The sequence below is a fragment of the Genypterus blacodes genome, unplaced genomic scaffold (assembly GCF_046128005.1).
Source record: "Genypterus blacodes isolate CSIRO-AG114 ecotype Tasmania unplaced genomic scaffold, CSIRO-AGI_Gbla_v1 ptg000139l_1, whole genome shotgun sequence".
Lineage (NCBI taxonomy): Eukaryota > Metazoa > Chordata > Actinopteri > Ophidiiformes > Ophidiidae > Genypterus > Genypterus blacodes.
The window spans coordinates 796,857-820,863 of NW_027466941.1; the positions used below are offsets into that span (position 1 = coordinate 796,857).

Genomic DNA, 24,007 nt, shown 5'->3' on the forward strand with positions numbered 1-24,007 from the left:
TGTGTCGTTTAGCGTTGCAACGTTTGATGCAAAGTTACTGACACGCCGCAGTAAATCTGGCTCCGTTATGGCGGCTGGCGTCACCTCCCACCCTCTGTCGTCTTTTAGTAAACAAAAACAAACTACTTCTTATAAAAGTCTTTATAATCTTGGAAATTGTGAAATGTTCTCCAAAACTTTCTAAGCGTCAGTCAGCACTCAGAAGCACCATGGATCAGCGTGTCTCATCACCATGGTTACTGTACTGTGTGTGTTAATTCCAGATCCTGGATCATGACGGATCAGGAATTAATCCCCTGAACGCCGCACGCCCTTATCTGCTTGTAATACTCGCGTGCCTGATTTACACAACAAAAATCTAAAAACTCGGAGATTTCTACTTTTACTTTACAACTTACATTTCAGATGACATATGAAGCTTTTTACTTCAATTTATTTCCAGATATGTCATATTGAGATGTTACATTGAGAATCAGATGATTTCATTTAACTGCTGAAATAAATAAACTTCTGCAACAGCAAGGAAGAAGGTCAAAGTAAATTTCAAGTAGTTTTCATACTTGAATACATTTGACTTTAAACATGATTACTTTGTCTTTAGTTAAGTTTTGAATGCACAAATTTAACATCTGTTGAATAAAGGGTATGAAGATATGATTCATTTTCTGGAGGAAAGGATTTATTTTCTTCTTCTATGGCTGCACAGATCAATACAAAGTCACACACTTACTCTACTCTGATTGCATTACTCAGCTACAATCCTGCTTTCATGCACCACTTTATTATTTTCTTCAATTTTCTACTCTGCACAAATCGTTTGTCATACCAGATAGCGAGGCAGCCTGAGATAATAGATCCTCAGCTAGGATGTTAGTGCAACCAGTGCAGCGCCAATATTACAAAGACCAGAAGCCCCCAATCCACTAAACCTAAAGATTTTCATTTCATTCTTTCCACAAAGTTTACAATCATGTGAAATTAAAGCAGAAACTTACTGTAGTCGTTGGTGAATTCATTGTATCATCCGAGTAATCTTCCCCCTGACATGTGTGAGTGGAGACAGATAATGTTTCTCCACCGGGTCATTTCCCCAGCAGTCTTCCCCTTGGTGTCTGAGTTGCTACGCTTGTCCAAATTACATGGTTTCCACTTCTCCTGGTCTCCCATGGTGATTAGAGCCCGAGCCTGCTGTGGCCCATGTGGCTCACTGAGCAATAATGGGATGCAGTGCAGTTCGCATCCCCCTAAAACAGCAAATGTTAAATATCATCTCCTATTATTATCTCATCGTGCCTCAGCATGACAATCTATTGGGAACTAGGAGGATTAACAAAAACAAAACCATGACTACTCCATCTAATTCTAACAGATTTCTAAAGGGGAGACTAAAACCCAGAGGAATTAGCTGCAGTACTGCCTGCTTCTCTCATATCATACAGAATTTATTATTTTATTAACCGGCCTTTATATGCAGGCCTAAAGATTCAATTATGACAAGAATGAAAGAAACACAGTTGGCTTTATCATATAATGCCTAGGTCTCCTTAGTAGTGAATCTTGTGACCAGAATGATGAAATAATAATGAATCTCTATTATATCCTGGTATATTCCCATTTTGCCCCATGCTTCAAATACATAGAAAGCTTTGAGGCATCACACATCAGCCAGGATGGTTAAACGGAGAAGTGCGCCCTCTACTGTACAATCAAAACATTGCAGCGGCACAAATTGGGAATAGTTATTAGTCTTTGACGCTTCGTTGTTCTCATTCTGGTTTTGCAGTTAACAGAATCACGTTCCACTCCTTCCAATGCATCTTTTACCATTTGCTGTGAGAATATAATAATATCATAAATGCTTCATGCTGTAGTTAATTAACCTTGTTTTTTTTACAAGTGGGACATTTTGTAGGAAATTGTCAGTAAGCAGGAACATTTACTAATTAGAATCGGCCTCTGGATTAATATCCTTAATTCTAATAAAAGAAGTAATGCTACCAGTGTGCACACATACACACACATACACACACACACACTCTTTCACCGGACTTTCCAAGTTCAAGGTATGGAAGGGTTGCGGGGGTGGGGATGGGGGCATTGCTGCTGCTCATTGTGCTACATAATTGATGCTCCATATTACGTTACAACTCCATTGCCCAGTCGTGCTTCAGAAACAAAGCTTATTCATTAACTATTCACACAATGATTTTGAACAGAAAAATGATTCTGAGGCTCCGGAGTGTGTACGGACGGCGTGCCGCTGAGCCCCAGGCGTCTGATTTCACATGAGTAAATAAGACATGTGTAGTCTCCATTGGTCATATTTGAACTTGACAGAAGATCCCCTCATGTGTAGTTAGAGGTCAGATGACTGTGATTGATGGGGATTAAGATCCACAGAGACACAAAGGGTCGGACAAGAACATCACAATCACAGTGCTGAGCCTTCACATCCATATAAATCTTCCTCAACACAAGGATTTTATTACACTGAAAATAATAGTTCAACAAATACAATCAGTTGTACATAATGATTGAATAATTATTCATCTTATAAGTCAGCATAGGTTCTTTGCATATACACAAATTACTTCACTTAAATTAACAAGTTTGGTCACGGTGCTTTACCGATGATGAGGATGCTCATAAGGAAAACCATGACGAAGAAGATCCACATGAAGAACCTGTCCATCACCTTAGCAACCTTCTTCCATTCTGCTCCTTTAGCGCAGGTAGCTCTCTGCTCTCGGAAACAGTTGGCGATGTATTCAACGTTGCGCACCAGCTTGGCGTCAACGCCAGGCAAGCCGCTGCCGTGGGTACAGAAGACACAGGGGCCAAAGGTCACAGTGGGGCCTGTGAGTGGGGGCTTTTGGTCTTCAGGGCAGCAGTCCCCCATAGGGATTTTCCCATTGGAGCCTTCGTACTTCCCAGGTGCTGAGCCGGAGAGATGGTTCCTCTCCTCCCTGGTGATGTGGTGCTGGGCTTTCACTCTGGGATGGTGCTGGGGTTTGGGGGTTTGAGGCCTTGGGTGTCTGTGGTACTGCCGCTCTTCGGGGCCGCTGTGGCTCCCTGGTTTACCGTTTGCCTGGTTGCGGGAGCTGTGGTGGTGATGATGGATATCATCCTTGGTATAGTGAGAGGTGGAAGAAGAGGAGGAGGAGGAGGAGGCAGAGGCACAGTTCTCTCCCACCTCGTAAACACAGAAAATCTTGGACATGTAATCGATGATGAGAACTTTGGCCCAGTGAGGGACCGGCTTCGCCTCTGCACCACAGAAGTGGATGTTCATGATGAAGATGGTGAGAGCTGTGGAGGCTGTGACCATGGTCATAGTGGCAATATAATACTTCCCTGTGTGACAGATGGGAGAAGTTGTCGTCAGGAGTAACACAAGATAAACAAAATGTCAACCAGGAAGGATCAAATAGAAATGCAATACTAATAATGGCGAAGGAGCACTTACCTATAAGAGGCACGCTCTCTGAGGGTGGCATGCTCTCAGCCACCATCAGCTGGAACACAGTGAGAGCCAGTAAGACCGTCACTCCGAGGGAAACCTTCTCCCCAGAGTCTGCGGGCAGGTAGAAGCCCAGAGGAGCCAGGAAGGAGATGAGGAAGCAAGGCAGGAGGAGGTTGAAGATATAGAAGGAGGAGCGGCGCTGCAGCATCACGGTGTAGGTGATGTCCGGGTACGGGTCGGAGCAGCAGCCGTACATGATGACGTTCTTGGTGGCTAGCAACTCCAGGCACACCCACTCCACGTTCTCCACAAGGTCTGACAGGTCACCGCTGTTCTCCGCCATAGTGATGTCCACCTGCCAGGGCAGCGAAGGAAATGAGGCGAGGAAGTTGCAGCTAAACAACAACCAGCTGGTCAAGTCACATTCCAGGAGATACAGGAGAAGATTGACAGGATGCAGATTAGTAGACACACCTGGTTGCCGTTGTAGGTCCAGGAACCAAAGGTGAGTTTACATTCCTGGCTGTCGAAGGGGAAGTAGGACACGTCCACCACGCAAGAGCTCTTAGTGATGGCCGGAGCGTCCCAGACTATTTCTCCATTGTAACGCAGCACCACGTTGGTGTCCATCGGCCCTGAGAAGTCATCATCAGCCCTGGAAGAGCAGAGGAAGAGCAGAGGAAGTGGAATCACACTGAGAAAGGATCATATTGTTTCCTCTTCTCAGTACTTTATATTTTCCTTTGTTGACTAGGTGTGCGTATGTGTTTGTGTGTGTGTTCTGGAGCCGTTGAGATAAAGGTTTGAGGAGATATTCTTGTGTGTGAGTGTGTGACGTACGGGCGTACTTGTTATAGAGCACCAGATCCGGCCTCCACACCAGGTTGCTGGGGATGCGGATGACCTCTAAGCCGTCGTAGTCCTCTTTGTCCCACTTCAGGTAAGTGTCGTACCACGTCTGTCTGATCCACAGGTAAGCGATCAGCACCTGGTTCCTCTCATCCTACACACAGACACGACACACACACACACAACGATACATGAATGAAAACACGCCTCTGTTGCTCATTAACTCTCTGTGACGCACGACGTAAGCAGATGAAATCCAGACCTGTCAGTCAATATCAGGTGGATGAGAAGTGAGTGGGCGGAGCTTAGTATCATTGGCAGAGGAGCACCAAACCAAGGAAAGCATAACGGCTTTGAGTAATGGGACACTCATGTACACACACACACACACACACACACACACTCCACACATCCCCTCAACACACACACACAGACTTAATCTCTCTCTTGGCTCTCACTCATGTCCTCTCAAACACACCAGGGATGAATGTGTCTGGACCTCAAATTGACTGAGGATTGACTGACGTGTGTCCTTATCTCCTCAATCACACATTTGCATTCGCTTACACACACGCACCAACACAGAGAGGCTATTAAACTTTACAGTGACACGCCGCTGAACCTAAGAGCAGAAACCTGACCCGGCTCAGTAACGTACGGTACGCCTGGCCTGTACTGTATCAGGTCTTGCTGTCATTCATGTACATTGGGAGCTACTATAGAAGCTGCAGTATAAAATAATAAAAATCTGGGAGAAATTCAGTCTAAAGTCGATGTTAAGTCTCATTGACTTCATGCTCAGGGTCTGGGGATCAGAGGTGAAATAGAGCTGAATTTTGCAATACATCGTAACATAATACACAGCAACTATGACAATCTGCCTTCTAGAATTGAGATTGAGAGCAGTTGTGTGTGTGAGCGACCCACCATGTCTTTGATCTGAGAGAGGGTGATCTGCAGGGTGACATTGAGCGCCTTGTCCGTGTCCTCGACCGGCCGAAGAGCGCTGGAGTAATTTTCCATCAGATCCTTCAGGAGCTTCTGGGCGAAGTGACCCTGGGCTGAGTGGGCCACTGCAGGGAGCAAGGAAGGAAGGAAGGAAGAAGGAGGAAGTATGAGTATTTCTAATCTCTGATCTGCATCTGAGGCTAAATGTTTTGACATATGACATTTCAATAGACAAAATCTAGACAATAATTAGTGCGGTTGGTTACAGAATGTGTAGAGTCAAACATAAACATTAATCATTGGTAAATGTGCATCAATTTCTTCATATTCACTCAATTATACCACTTGATTAGTTGAAAGTCTTTTGAAATCCATATGCAAAATGGAGCGTAGACAAAATGACAACATGAGGGAAGAGATCCATCCACATGTTACAGACAAGACAATCTGTTCATCTAATTTCAACAGAGTGCGGCGCTTCCACTCCCCTGCAGGTGTGTTTGACTCACCTTCAGGCAGCAGCATCGCCAGATAGAACAATGGGATCATCTCAAGTCTGTGTGGGAAAAAACCCCACAGAAGAAAACTTGGAACTCAGCAATCTAACGGTCCCGGGTTTCATCCGCCATCAGACCTACATGAAGCCCGTTCGACCCCAATTGAACTCAGTTTGCTGATAGCAGGGAGCCGTTTCCGCCCGTCGTCGTGGCGTTCAGGCCAGCGCTTACTGCTTGGCAGGAGAGACAGCGTGTCTGCTGCCCGACACTCGGAATTAAACCCCGGGTATCGTATGACAGCGGCAGGCCGAGGGAAACAGGATCATCGCTGCGCCACAAACGGAGCCATTCACCTGTCAATCCAATGCCTGCAGCAGACAGACAGGCAGGGAGACCGGTGGGAGGCTGCTGGGCTCATACAGGACACAGTCAACATGGCATGGAGATCAATCAATTACCCATGCATCTATTGGGTTCTTCAAAATATCAACTTCATGTTCTGGTATACAAACAAAGGATAATCACACAATATCCATATGAACATCACAATCGCCAAGCATGCAAAGTGACATACTGAGGTCCTCCTGCAGGATCAGCATGTAGCTCACATACACACACACACACACCCTTCAGCCCTACACAGGCCTGGTGCCAGTGTGCAGGCTGAGGTATGGCGTTCAGATGATTGCCGGGGTGTTTCCTGTGAATATGGAGTTCTTGGAACGCTTCACCCTGGCACAACATGCAACCTCAGCAGCCATCTGTTTGTACACGCAGTTGATTTCATCACAGGCTGAATACTTTCAGTGTACAGAATCTCAGCCTCGTCTGTCCTCGGTATGATGAAATTTCAATATTTGTTTAACTAAGAAACCTGAAAAATTACAAATCAAACAAATTAAAAATCCAGTCCTCAGCTCATCTTAATGCATTTAAATAAATTAACTTCCTGTATTTTGATGATGTAATCCTCTGCCCTGTATTCAGTTTCAGGTGGTTCTGTAGCTCGTGCCTGATATTAGATATTTTAATATCTAAAAATTAATGAACCACCTCCCTCTATGGGCAACATTATGACATAATAGTTCCAATAATCTGTAACCGGATCGTTCCAGATAATAAACAGAATAGACAGAAACGGGATTAATTTACACAGACTTTAATATCTTTATTTACAGATGACTCATTTTGACATTTTTATCTGTTGGCGTAAGTTCAGTTGATGCATTCGTTTTCAAACTCTTTTTTGAAGTATTTCAGGTTTGTGAAGAGGATTTTCTTTTTTCCTTGTATCTCTCAGTTTAAAAGCAAGAATACAAATGTATTCCTGTTGGAAGGCCAGAACCAAATGAACTTAAAAAAAAGGAAGGGGGGGCAGGGGGGTGACAGTTTGAAGATATCCGTGTTAAGAATCGCTGCGTGGGAACAAGGGGGTCGACTGCTGCAGGAGCTTTGGGCCTGACAGACAGAACTGAGGGGCAGGGGGACGATGTGGCGTTATTGACAGTGATCTTAATGTGAAGACGACCTCAACCAAACGTAAGGGCTCGTCTCCAGAACGGTGGACAAGCGTCGTCCTAGAATAAATGAAACTTCAATGGTGTATCCATTGAAAACATGCTCCGTCTAGGACAAGCTGTGTGTGTATTAAACATGGTGACCAGGACCGCCGCAGCCTCCGTGAAGGGCTTCACTCTGTCCGGCAAAGGTTTCTCACAAAATGAAAATGAATGCACTGCATAGGCAAAAATAAGCCACTAACCCTTCTTGGACACAGCCAGTAAGCTGGGCGACTGACAGGCATGGGGAGGGAGTGTGAAGTCTGCTATTTGCTTCAAAAGGGGAGGGGGGAGGGGGAGGGAACAATGTGTTTGGAGTTCTGATAGTAGCGCCGAGTGGAATGTTGAATGACCATAAAGAAACCAGCCATAAGAGCTCACAGAGCAACTAATTGGGAGTGTGGTACAGAGCAGAGGAGACCAGGGGGGGAGGGCACAGATGGGGGTGAGGAGGTGAGGGGTGAGGGGTGAGAGGGTGCTACACAGAGGGGGTAAAGGGGGGATGGAGAGAGGAAGAGTGGAGGTCCACGCGGAAACAGCGGGTGTGACAGGGGGAAGGATGTCTTTAGACAGTCACTGGAGGAGACCGCACGTATGTGTGTGTCTGTGTGTGTGTCTGTGTGTGTGAGAGAGTGTGAGTGTGTGTGTGTGTGTGTGTGAGGAGGGGAGACAGGGGATGGAGAGGGAGATGAAGAGCATGTCACGATTCAGTTACTGAGCAGTAGCTCTGTCGCCGTCTCCACGTCCCAGGATTTCGATGACAACGCCACAATAACTGCATTCTGGAGAGAAGAGAACATGAAACCATTGGAGACTTTCCTGCTGCAGGAGTTTGACTGTACGACACAAAGAAGGAAGGGAGGGTGGGTGTGTGTGTGTGTGTGTGTGTGTGTGTGTGTGTGTGTGTGTGTGTGTGTGTGTGTGTGTGTGTGTGTGTGTGTGTGTGTGTGTGTGTGTGTGTGTGTGTGTGTGTGTGTGTGTGTGTGTGTGTGTGTGTGTGTGTGTGTGTGTGTGCGCTACTCACCCTTTCAAAGCCCATGGAACAAAGTTTGTGTATTTTGCATGTGTACTCTGGACTGGAGACGGGAGCGCCTGCATAGACGTGAGACCAGAGCCTCGCTGTCTGTTTGAACATCTCTGGGTTCTGCTTGTACTGTGAACAACAAACACAGAAAAAGAACAATAAGTTTTGTGCGAGAGGGAGCAGCGTGGCTCTGAGCGGCTCCTCTCACATTCAGAACATGCCCACAAACACAAAGCAAGAATGAATTAAAACATGAACCTGTTTGTTCTCCACTTCATTCAGACACTAAAGGCTCTTTGTTCTTCTTTACCTACCGGGCAGAGAGCGAGCAGGACGGACCGCTCATCATGTTCCCTATTTGACTCCATCATTTCTTCATAACAGTGCATGATAGCCGCATTAACAATCATCATCTGGTCCAACTGCAAATGCGTGGCTGTGAGCCCAATCACAGAGTGTTTATGCTCCATCTGTGCATCTGTGATTTCAATTGTTACGCACCGACGCACCGCCTCACTGATTCATCATCGCAGCTACGAGCCTTCAGGGTGCAACTGCCTCCCAAACCCTCCACCCGCTTTAGATTCAATGTAAAGCCTTATGTAAGATTAAAGGGCTCACATTGTAAATCAGTGTTTTGGTGCAGCATCTCTGCTGCAGGAACAATCTCCTCATAATTCACACCGTTGTGTTCTGAATGTGAATTTCATTGGGCTGTGGGTTGATAGGGACTAATAATTACATGTAGGCGTTATATTTTCAGACGCGTGTGACCAAGATTTCAATCTAGCGGGCAGGCAGAGGGCAAAAAAAAAAGCTTCCTGCTGCTACATATTTTCACAGCGGTTTCATATTTGTGATACTGTGGAGAGGAGCGTTCAACCTGACGCTGTTTACTGTTGTATGGACATTCCGACATAACCTGTTGTTTATATGACGTCTGTACCTGCATGTCTGCATTCATTCAAATACAGACATGTGCGAGCAGGTAACAAGACTGATTGACTTTGAATTGAGGACTCGTGGAACAGAGGTGGAGTTAGTTTGTAAGAGTAAGTGCCAAGAGTCAGTATGGTGGCTGATTTGGGAGCAGTTTGGGAGAATGTGTCTGAAGTGGAGTGACAGCTACTGATGAACGGCTGCTCGCTCTGCATCTAGTGTCTCTACACATCTATGGCACTGTTGTACAACCCACCTGATTGGCTACCACAGCGTCCTGCGGGTCATCTGGTTCTGCAGCTGCCAGTAAGGCTTGTAGCGACAGAAGAACCGTCCTCAGTGTCATGGCTGCTGCCCTGTGGGGACAAACAGGGAGTCAAGTCAATACAACAGCAAGGCAAAGGTGAGTTTCCTTCATTGGTCGACTCTTACAGTGTTAAGGCAGATGTGTACTGAATGGGTTAACACACATCAGCCTCTTTCCCAGCCTGGGCTGACATTTGCAAGCTTTAGTAAACAACTTTGTGTCAGGGCTGGGGTTTTAATTAAACCATCCTGACCTTTAAAACAAACATTTAACTTGATAAACATCTTATTTCACACAAAGAAAGAGACGCAACTCATGACACTGATTCCAATATTTCTTCTACATCACTAAGAGAGGAAGAGCCACAGATGAACTGGTTAGTAATGTATAAGGAAATTAACCTGTTAGTTTGGATGACATCGATGCCGTAACGTTGTTTACTGGATGACATCAGTGTGTTAGTTGGATGAGATCACGAGTGTTTCTTTAAGTAGCTCTAGAATCTGACACTGTTTGGAAGCAGCACGATTTCTTTGACCCGAAGTTTGACCTTGTAATTTCACGTTTTCCTAATTAAACAGTATAAAGTGTTTGGCCAAGAAGTGACACATCTATGCTGAGGAGGAAGCGAGACGCGTCACAACAAAGAGCGAGGGATGGATTCACTTCTGCTCGCTCATTGGTTTACATTTGTTGAAATACAAAATAAAGAAATAACCCCAAACCCTCGCCAGGGTGGATTTACTACACTCTAACGTTTCATTTTACAGTTCAAATAACAGCGGAGCAACCGTCTCTAATAAAAAGGTTTTGAGATGTTGTGAAACTATTAAATGGAGGATTTCTTTTGACTTTACGAGCAAAGACTGCAGTACAGAACCAGGGCGCTGAGACATGATGGAGGTATGATGATGTCTGGAATGCTGCTGGCACTCACCACTGGTCTTTGAGAATGTCCAGGCATATTGCACCTGTGACTGAGCTGATGTTAGGATGCCAGATCTTCGTCATAAACCGCACCTGAGGAGCGTCGGGAAGATGAGGGGAAACAATAGAATTGATTAATTAGTGCAGTAAAAGTGAATTTCTGCTTGTTGTCTGTGGCGGACACTTGTGAATGCCTTACCTTAGGTGGATTGAATGGATAAGTCTCTGGAATTTTAATTTCTAGTTGATATCTACCTCCTGGAACATAAAGATGCATCACAATTACATAGAAACAAAAGGAAGTCAGGCAGTATATTTCTTATTGCTAATATTTTAGTGATTTTACAACTTAAAAGCTTCTTTAACCAATTCATTGGTGTATCTTTCTCTTAAGCGTTTTCTTGCTGATCATATAACAGATTGGTGCAACCATGCGTACAAGATAGCAGACAGCAGAATGCCTGAGCCCCTCACCTTCATATGGCGTGTCAGGTGGTCCTGCTATCTCCCCTTTGAGTTCTGTGAAGTTTTCATCCACCAGATCCACCTTTATCTGGTTTTTGCTCGTCTAAAATGGAGAAAAGATGAGTAAGAGTCAGCTTCAACATCAGCAGGCAGGCAGGCAGACAGGCAGACAACAAAGTGCTAAACCAGTTTGCTGTCAAAGACAAATCTGCCTATGTAGCATAAAGTGACACCCTCTCAGCATTTGCTAAAGTTGGCTTCAACCTGTGGCACACAACATGTGGACCTACATATAAATGAATCAGAGGAATCTATCCAGAGCTCTTTCATGTACACGGAATTCACCACATGCGTGTTTATCTCCAGTGTTGCTCTGGATCCTCAAGACCTCTGGCCTCTTGTTTACCAGATTTTCATTGGAATTTGCTGGTCCACCTTAAAAAGACACATCACCTCCAGAGGGCACTGCTGAGATTTTCTAACCAGACTCCTGCAGAAAGGACTACACTTGATTCACTTTCAATACAAAGGGATACACTTAACTTTGTAGTAATTATTATATATATTATAAGTCAAAATTATGTTTTAAACACTCCCAATAACTAAGAAAGAGGATTGCTTGCTCCCTTTGCCTACTTCCAATACTACTGCCACTATTATTGACAATGTCTAAAGTGATAATACCGCTAAATCTTTAATTTCTGAAGAGTAAGAAATTCATCTGACCTATTTCATATGGCCTATTGAAATTGACATGGACTAATAATGATAATAGTTTGGACTACAGCAGTAAGTGTAATAGTGCTGCTAGATGTTTGGCCATAAGTTAATAATTACTACGATGCCATAGAATTTGAACTCAATGTTCAATCAAACCATCTTTGATCGACATGTCAAAGAAATGTTTTGGTGTTTTTTTTAAATGCCTTAGTACAATTGCTATCAATCACACTTTGTACACAACACTACTCCTTGCCAATTACATCCAACTGTCACATTCTTGCACCTTTTTTTAATTACGGGGGATGCAGCAAAGAGAAGCATCACAGTGCTCACTGACTGAATACACGTGACTAAAGAGCTTGTTGGGATGATAATAACAAATGGCAGCAGGACACTACAGTGACAATTTTGTGTGGGTGCAACTGGCAAACTTCAATGTAAAAATAAAGAACATTGAAATAAATATTAATTCCATATTTTAACGCATTTTATGTATTCCTCTGAATGTTATAATTGTCAGTAATGCTGTTATGTATGTTTTCTATTGTGGACTAAGTTTGGGAGTTACTCAACAGTGCCCGTTAGCGGCGACATGTCACTCTTAAGGTGGACTGTGACATTCCAATAAGAAGCAGGATCAGCCTACCAAAACAGTTATCATGCTACGGCTAACTCCCCTAGCTTTGTCAACATGAAAGCAAACGGTGAGTTGGCCAGTTACGTCACCCTTATGTCACTAAACACAATTAACATAAGTACAAGCGACGACTCTCCTGTGAGTAACGAACGGTAGGAACTTAAAAACATACGAATGTCGCTAAAGCAGCAGCAGCTCGGTGGCTAACGGGCTACCTAGGCTGACAGCTGAGCCTGCGACGCGTCAGTTCACATTCTGCTACACAGTTCGAAGGGAGGAAGAAGAAAAAAAAGGAGAACTAGGGGAAAACATCACAACTTACCTCTTCGCTTTTGAGAACCTCTTTAAACTCCCGTTTTATCCTCTGGACTGCGATGTTGGCCATGGTTCCCCTGTCGTTCCGGACCGGTTTGGGGCCTCTTCAGCGTACCTAGCTTGTTTCTGTACTTTCTGTTTTGAACCTCGCTAAAGAACACAGCAGACAGCGGCGTTGACCGAAAGCGTCGTCAGCCCCGGGGGTCACTGTAATGAAGCAATATGTTAAAATGACTCCACATGTATTTATCGTCTCAATCCTGTGGCAATACACTGACTGCGGGGTGCTGAAAACATTTTAATAGCAAACTGCATGCAGTCTGGAGGAGAGAGGGTCATGTGATCTACATAGTCGTCCAGCCAGCCTCCTGCCATTGGTTCACCTCTGAGTGATTAACAAGATATTCATAATAATAATTGATTTGTTTTTCCTTCACCTTCTGTCCGAAATTAGGTTGTGGGTCAACAAGGGTTCGCGTTGCTTTGGTGATTTTTTTTTTTTTGTTCTTGATTGGAGTGAGATTTACGCCTTTTCACGCCTTAAGACAAATTGAGAATCAGATTGTTTAGAAACACGCTCAATTTAAACGGTACGGTAATAACGTCATGCCTCAGAGAGTGGGGGGTCGAGCTCATAATTGCGTCACGTAGGGAAATGCTGTTGGAGCAATACAAGTGAGGAAACAACATACAAGCCTAAAGGAAAACGTTTGTTTTGCTTGTAATTTGTGTGATAAATACAGCTAACGTTATTGTCACTGTGTATAAACATTCATGTATTTGCCATGAAGAAACGTTACAGAAATTGAATTCACAAGTTGGGAGGTAGAACTTCACTCCTTGTTTACAGCGTCAGTAGCCAAAATGGAATTACGTCAACGCTCATCTCTGGCATAGGAACCTTACCTGACGTGTAAAGCCGGAATTTCCCAATTAAGGGGCGTTTTCTTTTCTTTTTTACCGAGTCAAAAGTTGGAAGCTGCAAGTTCCGACGGTTACACGAACGCAGCATTATGAGCTTCTTGATCTTCATCTGATGAGTTCAGTTCAGAAAGTAAACGTTTCCATAAAGTGTAAATCATCACAATAGTGATAACAGATAGGGTCATAGGCAGTTTAGCAGTGTTAAACCCTTTATTCACAGATATAAAATAGAGAAGATATAGAAGAAGTGGTGTGAATGCGCTAGAACTTACTATAAATTGCCTGCTAAATGCTTTATTGCTCAACTATACACAGAGAGAGAGACATGGTAGTTTGAGCCTCTGAGAACAACGATGATAATATCTGAAATGTTATTTTATTTTAATGGTCACTCACAATCAAACAGGTTTCATCTCAAGAAGTCTTTTCACTTTTGGTTTAAATCACAGCGATCATAGCGACACTAGGGGGCGCCATTGTTCCAAGTACAATCGCGTAGGTTTGTTCTTGTAAGAGGGTTTGAATAAATACCATTGAAACTAAAGAAAAAGCCTCGTAGTGCTTTGTTTTGGAGTGCATCTCAGCTCAGGGGGGTTATGATATAACTATGTACATCATATCACCAAAATCACATTTAATTTCAATCCATCTGATGAATCTCCTTGAATGCTAAAACACAGACATTAAATAATTATCACCTTTTGCACAACATATAGGCATTGACTTTGGGACCTGAATAATTTGCCCAGTCATATAACTGAGCGTAATGACTAATAAGGTAACCACAGACGGACTACCCCTCTAAGTAAAATAACAGTCATCACAATTAGATGGGAACAGCCACAATGAGCACAGATAATGACTCTTGTCATACATAATACAGTGTTGTCCTCTCCTACGTGGCGCACTTAATAACAACAGGTGGACATGAACACACCGGCACCCCCTCCCTCCTCCTCCTGCTGCTCATCCTGCTCATTCCCCTCCCCCTCCCCCTGTCCCTTGTACGTGTTCTCGTGGAAAAGATGACAACAATGATGAGTGCTGCCAACATAACAGCTGTTATTAAGAGACACCCTCCAAAGACCAGCAATGCTTTGTTCTTGAAGATCCACGCACATACAGTGCACAACTCCTGGGGCTGATTGAACCTGCAGGTTTGTACGGTGTTGTCCTCAGGGAAACCACCTTGAGTGATGATGTCACGGTAGATGGAGACTGAGGCTTTGGCTTTGGACTGATGGTGGGTTGAAGTGAAAAGACCAAACTGGGGACCATGTCGGTCTTGCAGCTTCCACACATAGAAACCCTGCAGGTTGACTCCATCTAGATGGTGAGCTGGAGGCAAATCGTATAGAGAAGAGAAAATGACATCATGAAATGTTATCATTCTCCATATTGAATGAATGCATGTGCAAAGAGCAAGTATGTGGAATAAGCATTACACAGATCAACACCTTTCCCTCTGCTGTTTTTCTCTGCTCCCTCACCTTCCCTCTTTTTATGATCCCAAAGGTCTCTCATAAAGCCTGGATTTTACAATAGGAAGTCATAATAAAAACCTGTAGTGCCTGTGGAGCTGTGCTTATCCCTCAACAACTCTCCTACTGACTGACAGGAGGACAATGGAATATTACTTAGAACACCTGAAATGAAAGGCCCACCTTTGAGTGCCTCTTGTAGGTAACTCTTGAGATACTGTTGCCTGAGTCTGTCCTCCACAGGAGCCTGATCATCAATCCCACTGGCTGTAAGAATGATAGGCAGGGTCGCTCCATATCTCTGGGTCACCCATCCTAAGATCCTCCGCAGTCCCCAAGGAACTACAGCCTGCCCAATGCTAGAGGAGTTCCAAGTTGGGTCAGAGAGGGTTTGACAGCCATGATAGGGAGGTTGTTTCTGCTGGGTAGTGGCACTTGTGTGGGGGTATGGCGTGACTAAATAGGTTGTAAAATGGTTCAGGGCTATGAAACCCAAAGCCCCTTTAATCTCCTCCTTCTCTGTGTCAGTAAAGCTGGGAAGCGGGGATTCAGAGAGACCCAAATCTGCAGCATTCGTTTCCAGATATGCCTTCATCTCTTGTGGGTAGTCCCCTCGCTTCCTGTCATATCTAGTCCCAAGTAATGGATCTAAAAATTGGCCAAGTTCAAATAGAAGAAGCCTTTGAGCTGCTGCTGTATGTGACTCCAGAAAGGGGTTGGCAGGTTCTGCCCAGTCAGCATGCAGTGCCAGTGATACCAGTGCTCCCTGTTCACTGGAGTATTTCTTCTCATACAGCCTCCAGGCTTTTGCATGAGCCAGAAGAAGGTTATGAGCCGCCTGCCGCTGCTCTATCCCATCTGAATAAATATCTACAAATCTGTTCGGCTCATTGATGGTGATCCAATATTGAACCCAAGGTCCCAGCTCTTTGTAGCAAAGCGCTGCGTATTCCTGAAAGGCTTCCACTGTGCTGTAGTTGAGCCAACCTCCAGAGGCCTGCAGGGACACAGGTAAACCCAGATTTGGAGTTTTGTGTGTTGGGTAATAGAGAATAACAACAGCTTCCAGGTCCAGCCTCCTGAGCTCAGTCAGGACACAGCGGTAGTATCTGTCAGAGTTAGACATGAGTTTGGGCGGTTAGACATCTTTGAATTATCTGACTTTGATTACAATACAATTGTTGGCTATGACTTTGCTTATTGTTGTTTATTATGACAAAACAGATTTGTGTTTCTTGCCAATAGACCAGCGTTTAAATCATATCAAATCATTCAAATCAATCTAATTATAAAGGTGGTGCCTGCTTGTGTGTGTCATACCTCAGTACTTCAGTGTTGACATCAGAGACGTCTCCTCGAGGTAAAATCAGAGACCAGTTCAGGGCGAAGCGGTAGTGTGTTGCCCCAGTTAAAGCAAACAGGCGGAGATGATCACGGATAGCCAGATAGTCGGTGCACTGGGCTCCTCTGGTGGGCAGCTTCACGCCTGGGACGGGACGCAGCGTTCCAGCCCCCGTCCTGTTCCAGCTGTACAATTGTGGGTCAGTGAACTGTGGTGAGAAAGGATAGAAGAGGACCTGCAAAAAAAGAATGAAAAATGCGTCAATCTTTCATTTTCACAAATACAAATAGTATAGAGTAATAGAGTCAACTCAGCTCTCAAAATGTGTATCAATCACTTTTCTCATCTTCTTACCTGCAAGGTGGAGTCAGCGATGCCCCAATGAAAGTCACAGGGGAAGCGGCCTTTGACCTCTCTGGAGGTCTCATCACTGGGGAAACCGTTGTCAGTGATAAGGCGTCTGTAATACTGAGCCGAGGTCTTTGGTGTCCTGGTTCTGTCCGGTTGACTGAAATCAATGTAGAAGAGGCCCCGCCTAACAGAATAGCCGTAATTCCACTCATATCCATCCAACAACGACCATGCAGTATATCCAAACACCTGCACACCATCAAACCTGACAGCTGAAATGAAATAGAAGACATTTTCCTCATCTATAAAGCATTTTTAAAATGTATTGGCAAGCACATGTTCCTTCTCCTCCGCTGCTCACCTTGTAGGACCTGGTTGATGAATCTCTTCATCAGGTAAATAGCCACCGTGTCCTCCCGCCCCTCAGGAGTTACAGAGAACCAGCCTCCCTCAGCCACCAGCACCTTCATGTCCCCGTACTCCAGCTTTACCCAGCTCAGGACACGCCTCAGGTCTGGGGTGACAGCCTGACCGTAATGGACCAGGTTTCGGCCCAGGCGGAGGTTGTTAGGCCCGAAGGACAGCGCAAAGAAGTCAGCTGTTTTCTGAACCCAGAGCTTCTCCTCCTGTGTGAAGGAGGGGAGTGCAGCCCCGTGCTTGATTTTCATAGAGACGGGGTAATCCCCATCCCCAAATATGGGGTTGGCAAACCAGCCGAGCACAGCTTCTATGGACTGTTGGCAAAGCTCAACATTGGCAGCTGTAGCTTGGCCTTTTTGAGGCTCAATCCAATGAGAACCCAAAACAATCGACACCTTCCCCTTCTGAGTTGGACGGAAGTGGGTGTTATAGGTGTGCCATGTTTTAGCATGTGCCTGTAAATGACAGAAGACATATTATTAGGATATACAGTACTTTAGTCTAATCAGTAAAGCCTTTAAAACCTTTCCAAAGGGGAGCAATCATTAAACTAATGTATGTTTCTGTTACTCTCAGGTTGCGGTGTTGCTAATGGAGTCACTGTTAACATGCAACATGTGTTTGAATCTCAAGTGCATAAGCGTAACTGTTTACTAATGAGGCGTATCGTCAGGACTTCCTGTCACACACTGTCTCCAGCATAACAGTGGTGATGTGGAGGACTTTGACCCTGTCTCTTTAAGCTCCCTATTTACTTATAATAAAAAAGGATTAATATTTGCTAATATTTAAAGAGAGGAAGTAGATGTAATTAAAGTGAATATTGATGTTACACAGATGGCTTTAATTACAGCAGCAGTATTATATTACATGACATCTATTGTATGGACATATTTCATTTGATTGCAGTGAATGTCAGTGTATTGGTGTTGTCTGTGGTTGCTTCACTATCTTGTGACCTCAGAATCATTGCGAGATGTAAACATTCTTTGACCAGCATAAATTGATAAAATAGAAGTTCAAAGTTTACACAAGGTCTCAGCGGAGCAAGTCTCCATGGAGTTAGCCTTTCACACAGTCAACTATAGATCATTATTCTGCAGACTCCTAAACAATAACAATCAATGCCCATGTCTCTGTCAATGAGTCTGTCTGACTTACCCTGATGAGGTTGTGGGCCACAGTCAGGGCGGCAGAGGGACCCCCTGTTTCTCCAGGGGCATGGATGCCTGTCCCATACCCCTGTGAAGCCACCAGGTATGGATTATGCATTGTGAGCCAGTACTTTACACGATTCCCATACGTTTGGAAACAGAAAGCAGCATATTTCTCAAAAAGTCCCACGAGTGTGTCATTTTTCCAGCCCCCATAGTTCTCCTGTAGGACCTGTGGCAGATCCCAATGATAGAGAGTAACGATGGGCTCGATTTTCTTTTCCAGAAGCCTATCTATAAGCCGGCTGTAGTGCCTCACAGCGACACTATTAGGTTGACCACCGGCATTCCCATCAGGAAAGAGTCTGGGCCAGGAGAGTGAGAATGAATATGATCTCACACCCAGGTACTCAAGTGCCTCCACATCTTCTTCCCAGCGTGCGTAGCTGTCACTGGCCACATCTGCAGTCTCCTTTGCTAAAACACTGACATTGGAGTGAGTGAAGTGGTCCCAAATGGAGGCACCCTTGCCGTCACGGTCCCAGGCCCCCTCTGTCTGGAAGGCAGATGTCCCTGTACCCCAGAGGAATCCTGAGGGGAATGTGTCCTGAAGGAAAGCTTGGCTGTGGATGCTGGGGTCTGGTTTGGACTTCAGCCAGAGCTTCCCGCCCTCGCCAAGGGAACCAGCTGACTTGTTCCATCCACAAACCAACGGGAAGAAGAGACAGATGCAAAGAAGTGTGTGAAGAGAAAGATGGTTCAGCATACTGAAGGAGTCTACCTTTTCTCAGAAATCCACTTCAGGCGGGGAGGTGGTCTCAGTCAGAGAATATGCTCTGTGCAATACTATAAATCCTGTTGTGAAAGACGAGTGATCCATGGTTGCAGATGATGGAGTGAAAACAAGCGAGTTGAGGAAAAAAGGGAATGGAGCTTGCCGAGTCTCCGTGAAGGTGCTTTTCCACCTGAAAAGCTAAGCTGGTTAGACTTTCTCTATCTCTCCCTTAGTGTCCTTACTCTCCCTCTCAGCCCCTCCCTACCACATAATGTTCACACATGCAGCATGACTCAATATCACACACACTTCTTCTTGTGAGAATAACAGCATTTTATTCTCACCTGCCCGTACAAAAACACTCATCCTCCCTCTCAATTAAAACCCTGTCTAAAGAGATGGACGAATCCAATTCTGATCTCTCCCCCCAAGGACGCAAACACACAGGCTGCTGATTGCTGCAAAGACACTTGTCAATAATTAGCTTGTACTCTGATCTCGGCCCCATAAATTTCCAACACATACACGCAGATAGGACGCACACCCGAGATTCATGTTTGTTCACTTCCACCTACCTATTGCCTGTGTCAAAAAAGTACAGATCAAATCGATATCGAAATGAAACTGGGGGATTTAATCTTTATGTCATAATTTTTGCCATGTTTTGACACATTTCTAACACTTGTGTTGTATAAAAACAAGGCTGACGTAATAAACTGACAGTGATACAGATAAAACAAGATGTACTCTGTGGTTTTTATGGCCAGATTGTGCTAAGCTTGCTCTCGGTGCAATTCTAAGATTTGATCAAACCATGGCAGGTGAGGATAGTGACACCAGCTCATATGTCCTTATTCAATTTAGCTCCACTTGACTCCTCCTGGGGGGGGGGGGGGGGGGGAACAATGTCAGAAAATAAGGCTGCTGGGAAGTGTGTGTTTGCGTGTCCTTCCATCTGTTTGTACATATGCTTGTCTTTGATTAAGCCTCACTATGAAGATAACGTAGGTCAAAGCCGGGGGAAGAAACCTCTGTTCCCATCATTGTTCCTGGAGGCAGTGGGTACGTCTCTAGAGTACACAGTGTAGTTGCCCAGGATACACACTGCTTTGAGGCATTAGGCATTAGTGGGGTAAGTAAATTGAGTTGGTCATCCACCGCCTGGAGTGACCTCAGTGCCGTCGCTATGATACTATGGAAAGGTGGCCCCCAAAACACAGCCGCACTTTTCGATTTTGACTCACGATTTCAGCCATCACATACATGCAACCCCAGGCTCAGGTTTGTTGAGGCAGGCGGTCTATCTACCCTATTAGATGTGTGTGTGTAGTATGTGTGTAATCAGTAATATTTCCTTCCACGCAACCCACAAGGAATATAATGCTGATTTTGAAACAGCTTCTTTCTTTCCTCATATATTTGCTGTATTGTACATGATAAATAATCTATTTAAACAAACGCCCTCTAAGTGTTAGGTCTTCATGTATGGACGATAAAATAAAAGGAAGTGAAAGGAGGATGCACTGTGCGGAACAGAAATCAGATACCGGAGCTGCTGTAATTCTCAGTGCTGTAACATACAATAACATCTGCAGAAGTACAAATCAGTTTGAAGTCGCATCCTTTTTTTGGATAGTCTCACTATTAATGGCAAAGTAAGTTTTTTTTTGCCTTATATAGCATGTTTTTCTTCTTCTTCTTCTTTTCTAGTATCTAAATACTGGTTGGATTTCTATTTATGGACTTACAGCGTGTCAACCACCTCCACTATCCAGTCAGACGATTCAGATGAGAACAACTACTAGACTAGTACCAACTAGAGACACAGCAAGGCAACAGTAAAGGTAAGTGTCCTCTGTCCTGTAGCTGTACATGTATATAACAGTTATATTTTACATCGTTGATTTCACCAGGAGGCTCGTTGGTAGCGGCTATAATCTTTTTAAAGTAGGTAAAAGAGGAGAAAAGCATAAAACAGAGATAATACAAACACAATGGATAAACCTATTGTGTATTTCTAGATTTGTATTACGAATGTCTTGAATTTTAGAATTAAAAAGAAAAAAAAACTACTACCCATAGTTTCTGAAGTTTGCTCTCTAAACACAAAGAGGCTCAGACTGTTGAGAGTATTGCGTTCAGAAGTTGATTGATGTTGTGTCTCGGTAAAGGAAATATAGGAAGTGAAGTTTCATTTAGTCCTATACTTAACTTAATAACTAATATATACTATTATATACTATTATATAAGGATGTAGACTCAAAGTAGGAATGTTGTTGCACAGTTGTATTCACTGTATAATGCAATCATTTCAATACTCAAACCTTATACAGCCCAACAGTTGCACCTCATAAATTATAACCCAGGAGACGATGAAAACATGTCACATACTCTCTGTAAAAATACAACTCTAGTCTGCTCTCCCGTTTCCTTTTTTCTAGACAATCAATGAGGCTTCTATCTGCTGTCTTCTGGGCAGCGGCCATGTTGATGGTACAACACGGCACCTCATCCATCATTATTAAAGACCTGTCCCACCGCAACCTCTCCTCTGTCCCTCGTGACCTACCAGAGACGGTTGAGTCTTTAGACCTCTCGTGTAACCACATACATCAGCTTCACCATGGGGACTTTAAAAACACTCCTCACCTGGGCTTCCTCAATCTGTCGTGGAATGCGTTGGAGAGCATTGATCCAGAGACGTTCCGGGACACGCCCCTTCTGGAGTATCTGGACCTGTCACACAACAGAATGCAGAACCTTTTACACCAGCAGTACTTGTTCTACACAAAAAACCTCCTGAAGCTCAACTTGGCCTACAACCTATTTTCCACTATGACACTGGGAAGGGACTTCGGTTCCCTATCAAAGCTGGAGGAATTATCACTTGGAGCAAAAAATATCAGCGTTGGTGATTTCAAGAACATTTCTGCTGTGCACTTCCGCACGCTGGCCATTTACCTGGAGGATGACGGTGGTTATGAAGTAGGCAGCCTGGAAGAGGTTACTGCTCAAAGGCTTCAGATTGCCTTCACCAATAATCAAATGGACCTCAACATTGTCGCTGATGGTCTTTCATTCTTCGATGAGTTGGAGTTGATGGGTTTGACAGATCACTACACTCACCTTTCCAAGCAACTGAGAGAGAGACAGGAAATCCACACCTCTCATATCTATATCAGCAACATATCAATAAAATGGGATGATTTGACTGACTATGTAAAAGCAGTTCTAAGTTCTTCTATTACCAACCTGGCTGCCACTGACCTGGCCATGACCAAACTGCCTAGACATGATACTGATGTGAGTCAAACAACAAATCTGAACACTTTCCTAATGAGAAGGGCTTCAGTGAACAGTTTCTTCTTTTCTCAGGAGTCTGTGTACAACTTCTTTATCAATATGCCAGTGGAGAGTTTGGCAATTGTGGATACTTCTATCATACACATGACATGCCCTAAGTTGCAAAGTCAAACTGCACAGCTGGATTTTTCCAATTGTGCACTAGCTGATTCCATCTTCTCCAGAGTGGAGGGTCAAGATACCTTGGAATGTGAGAATCTGGCTAACGTGAAGACATTGATTCTGATGGGGAACAATCTTAAGAACCTCCAGTTAGTGAGCATACGGATACAATACATGATGTCTCTGCAGCATTTAGACCTCAGCCTCAACTCCCTGACCTACAACGGTCTGGTAGGATGTGCTTGGCCACACAATGTCTCCCATATGAATTTGTCCTTTAATGGCCTGACAGAATCCATTTTTAAATGTCTGCCCAATAGAACAAAGATACTGGATCTCAAGAACAACCAGGTATCTATGGTGCCATCATTTGTCTTGAAATTGAACTACCTTTTGGAGTTGGATCTCAGTGCTAACCGGCTGCGGGACCTCCCAGTATGCCATGGCTTCCCCGGTCTGAATCGGCTTCTGCTCAGGGCAAATTCCCTCCATGCGCCATCTGTGAAGAACCTGGATAGTTGCCCCCACCTGCAAATTCTGGATGCCAGTCACAACCCCTTTATCTGCACCTGCACAGTCAGGGGCTTCATAAATCTCAGCCTCAAGTCTAAACAGAGTAATAGTGATCACACAGGAATCGATCTACTGAGGTGGCCAGAGGGTTACATATGCACCTATCCAGAGGCCAAAAGGAACTTTACTTTAAAGGACATCAGCATCCCAGAGATTTCCTGCAACGTTGGCCTTCTTGCTGCAACAATCCTGGGTCCAGCGGTGTTTGTGATTATTGCCATGGTAACCCTGTGCCACCGTTTGGATGTTCCATGGTACATAGGCATGATCTGGCAGTGGACAAGGGCCAAACATCGTGCCAGAACAAGTCAAATTCGTCCTGAAGACTTGGTGGGGGTTGAGTTTCATGCTTTTGTGTCCTATAGTCAGCATGATGCTGAGTGGATCAAGAATACCCTCCTTCCCAACCTTGAAGGCCCTGCAGGGCTCCGTATCTGCCATCATGAGAAGAACTTTATGGCAGGAAAGACAATCATAGGAAACATCATAAGCTGTGTGGAGAAAAGCAGGCGCTCCTTGTTCGTGCTCTCAGCTCACTTCGTCAAGAGTGACTGGTGTCATTATGAGCTTTACTTTGCCACCCACCAACGTCTTGCCAGAGGTTCAGATAGTGTGGTGTTGGTGCTGCTGGAGCCTCTGCCCCAGTATCTGATTCCTTCAAAGTACTACCAACTGAAGGCCATGATGAGCAGGCACACTTATTTGGAGTGGCCTCAGGACAGAGCCAAGCACAGACTGTTCTGGGCTAATCTGAGAGCTGCCCTTCAGGAAGATCTACCACATGCACGGAGAAATGAAGAGTGAACGTAGAAAGACAAAAAAGAGATTGTAAAAAAAATGCTTATTTTCACATATAATCATACTTTTT

The 24,007-nt window shown here is 44.4% G+C and overlaps 4 protein-coding genes across 4 annotated transcripts; 1 reads left to right on the forward strand and 3 right to left on the reverse strand.

Annotated features, from left to right (window-relative positions):
* Positions 1–2,614: 2,614 nt before the first annotated feature.
* LOC143011958 (neuronal acetylcholine receptor subunit alpha-9-II) lies at positions 2,615–5,809 on the reverse strand. The gene is made up of 6 exons (XM_076164981.1): positions 5,770–5,809; positions 5,240–5,385; positions 4,312–4,466; positions 3,938–4,118; positions 3,467–3,818; positions 2,615–3,354 (listed from the first exon to the last, which is right to left on the reverse strand). The coding sequence occupies exons 1-6, from the start codon at positions 5,807–5,809 to the stop codon at positions 2,615–2,617; spliced, it is 1,614 nt and encodes a 537-aa protein (XP_076021096.1).
* A 1,091-nt stretch (positions 5,810–6,900) lies between these two features.
* On the reverse strand, positions 6,901–13,008 carry ube2ka (ubiquitin-conjugating enzyme E2Ka (UBC1 homolog, yeast)). Its single transcript, XM_076164988.1, has 7 exons — positions 12,661–13,008; positions 10,988–11,081; positions 10,713–10,771; positions 10,524–10,606; positions 9,536–9,635; positions 8,341–8,469; positions 6,901–8,098 (listed from the first exon to the last, which is right to left on the reverse strand). The coding sequence occupies exons 1-7, from the start codon at positions 12,721–12,723 to the stop codon at positions 8,024–8,026; spliced, it is 603 nt and encodes a 200-aa protein (XP_076021103.1). The 5' UTR covers positions 12,724–13,008; the 3' UTR covers positions 6,901–8,023.
* Positions 13,009–14,472: 1,464 nt separating this feature from the next.
* On the reverse strand, positions 14,473–19,091 carry klb (klotho beta). Its single transcript, XM_076164884.1, has 6 exons — positions 18,333–19,091; positions 17,113–17,626; positions 16,755–17,023; positions 16,379–16,635; positions 15,242–16,167; positions 14,473–14,915 (listed from the first exon to the last, which is right to left on the reverse strand). The coding sequence occupies exons 1-6, from the start codon at positions 19,089–19,091 to the stop codon at positions 14,473–14,475; spliced, it is 3,168 nt and encodes a 1,055-aa protein (XP_076020999.1).
* Positions 19,092–20,643: 1,552 nt separating this feature from the next.
* tlr1 (toll-like receptor 1) lies at positions 20,644–23,997 on the forward strand. Its single transcript, XM_076164778.1, has 3 exons — positions 20,644–20,755; positions 20,851–20,944; positions 21,543–23,997. Exon 3 carries the CDS (start codon positions 21,550–21,552, stop codon positions 23,941–23,943), a length of 2,394 nt encoding a protein of 797 aa, XP_076020893.1. The 5' UTR covers positions 20,644–20,755; positions 20,851–20,944; positions 21,543–21,549; the 3' UTR covers positions 23,944–23,997.
* The last annotated feature ends 10 nt before the right edge of the window (positions 23,998–24,007 follow it).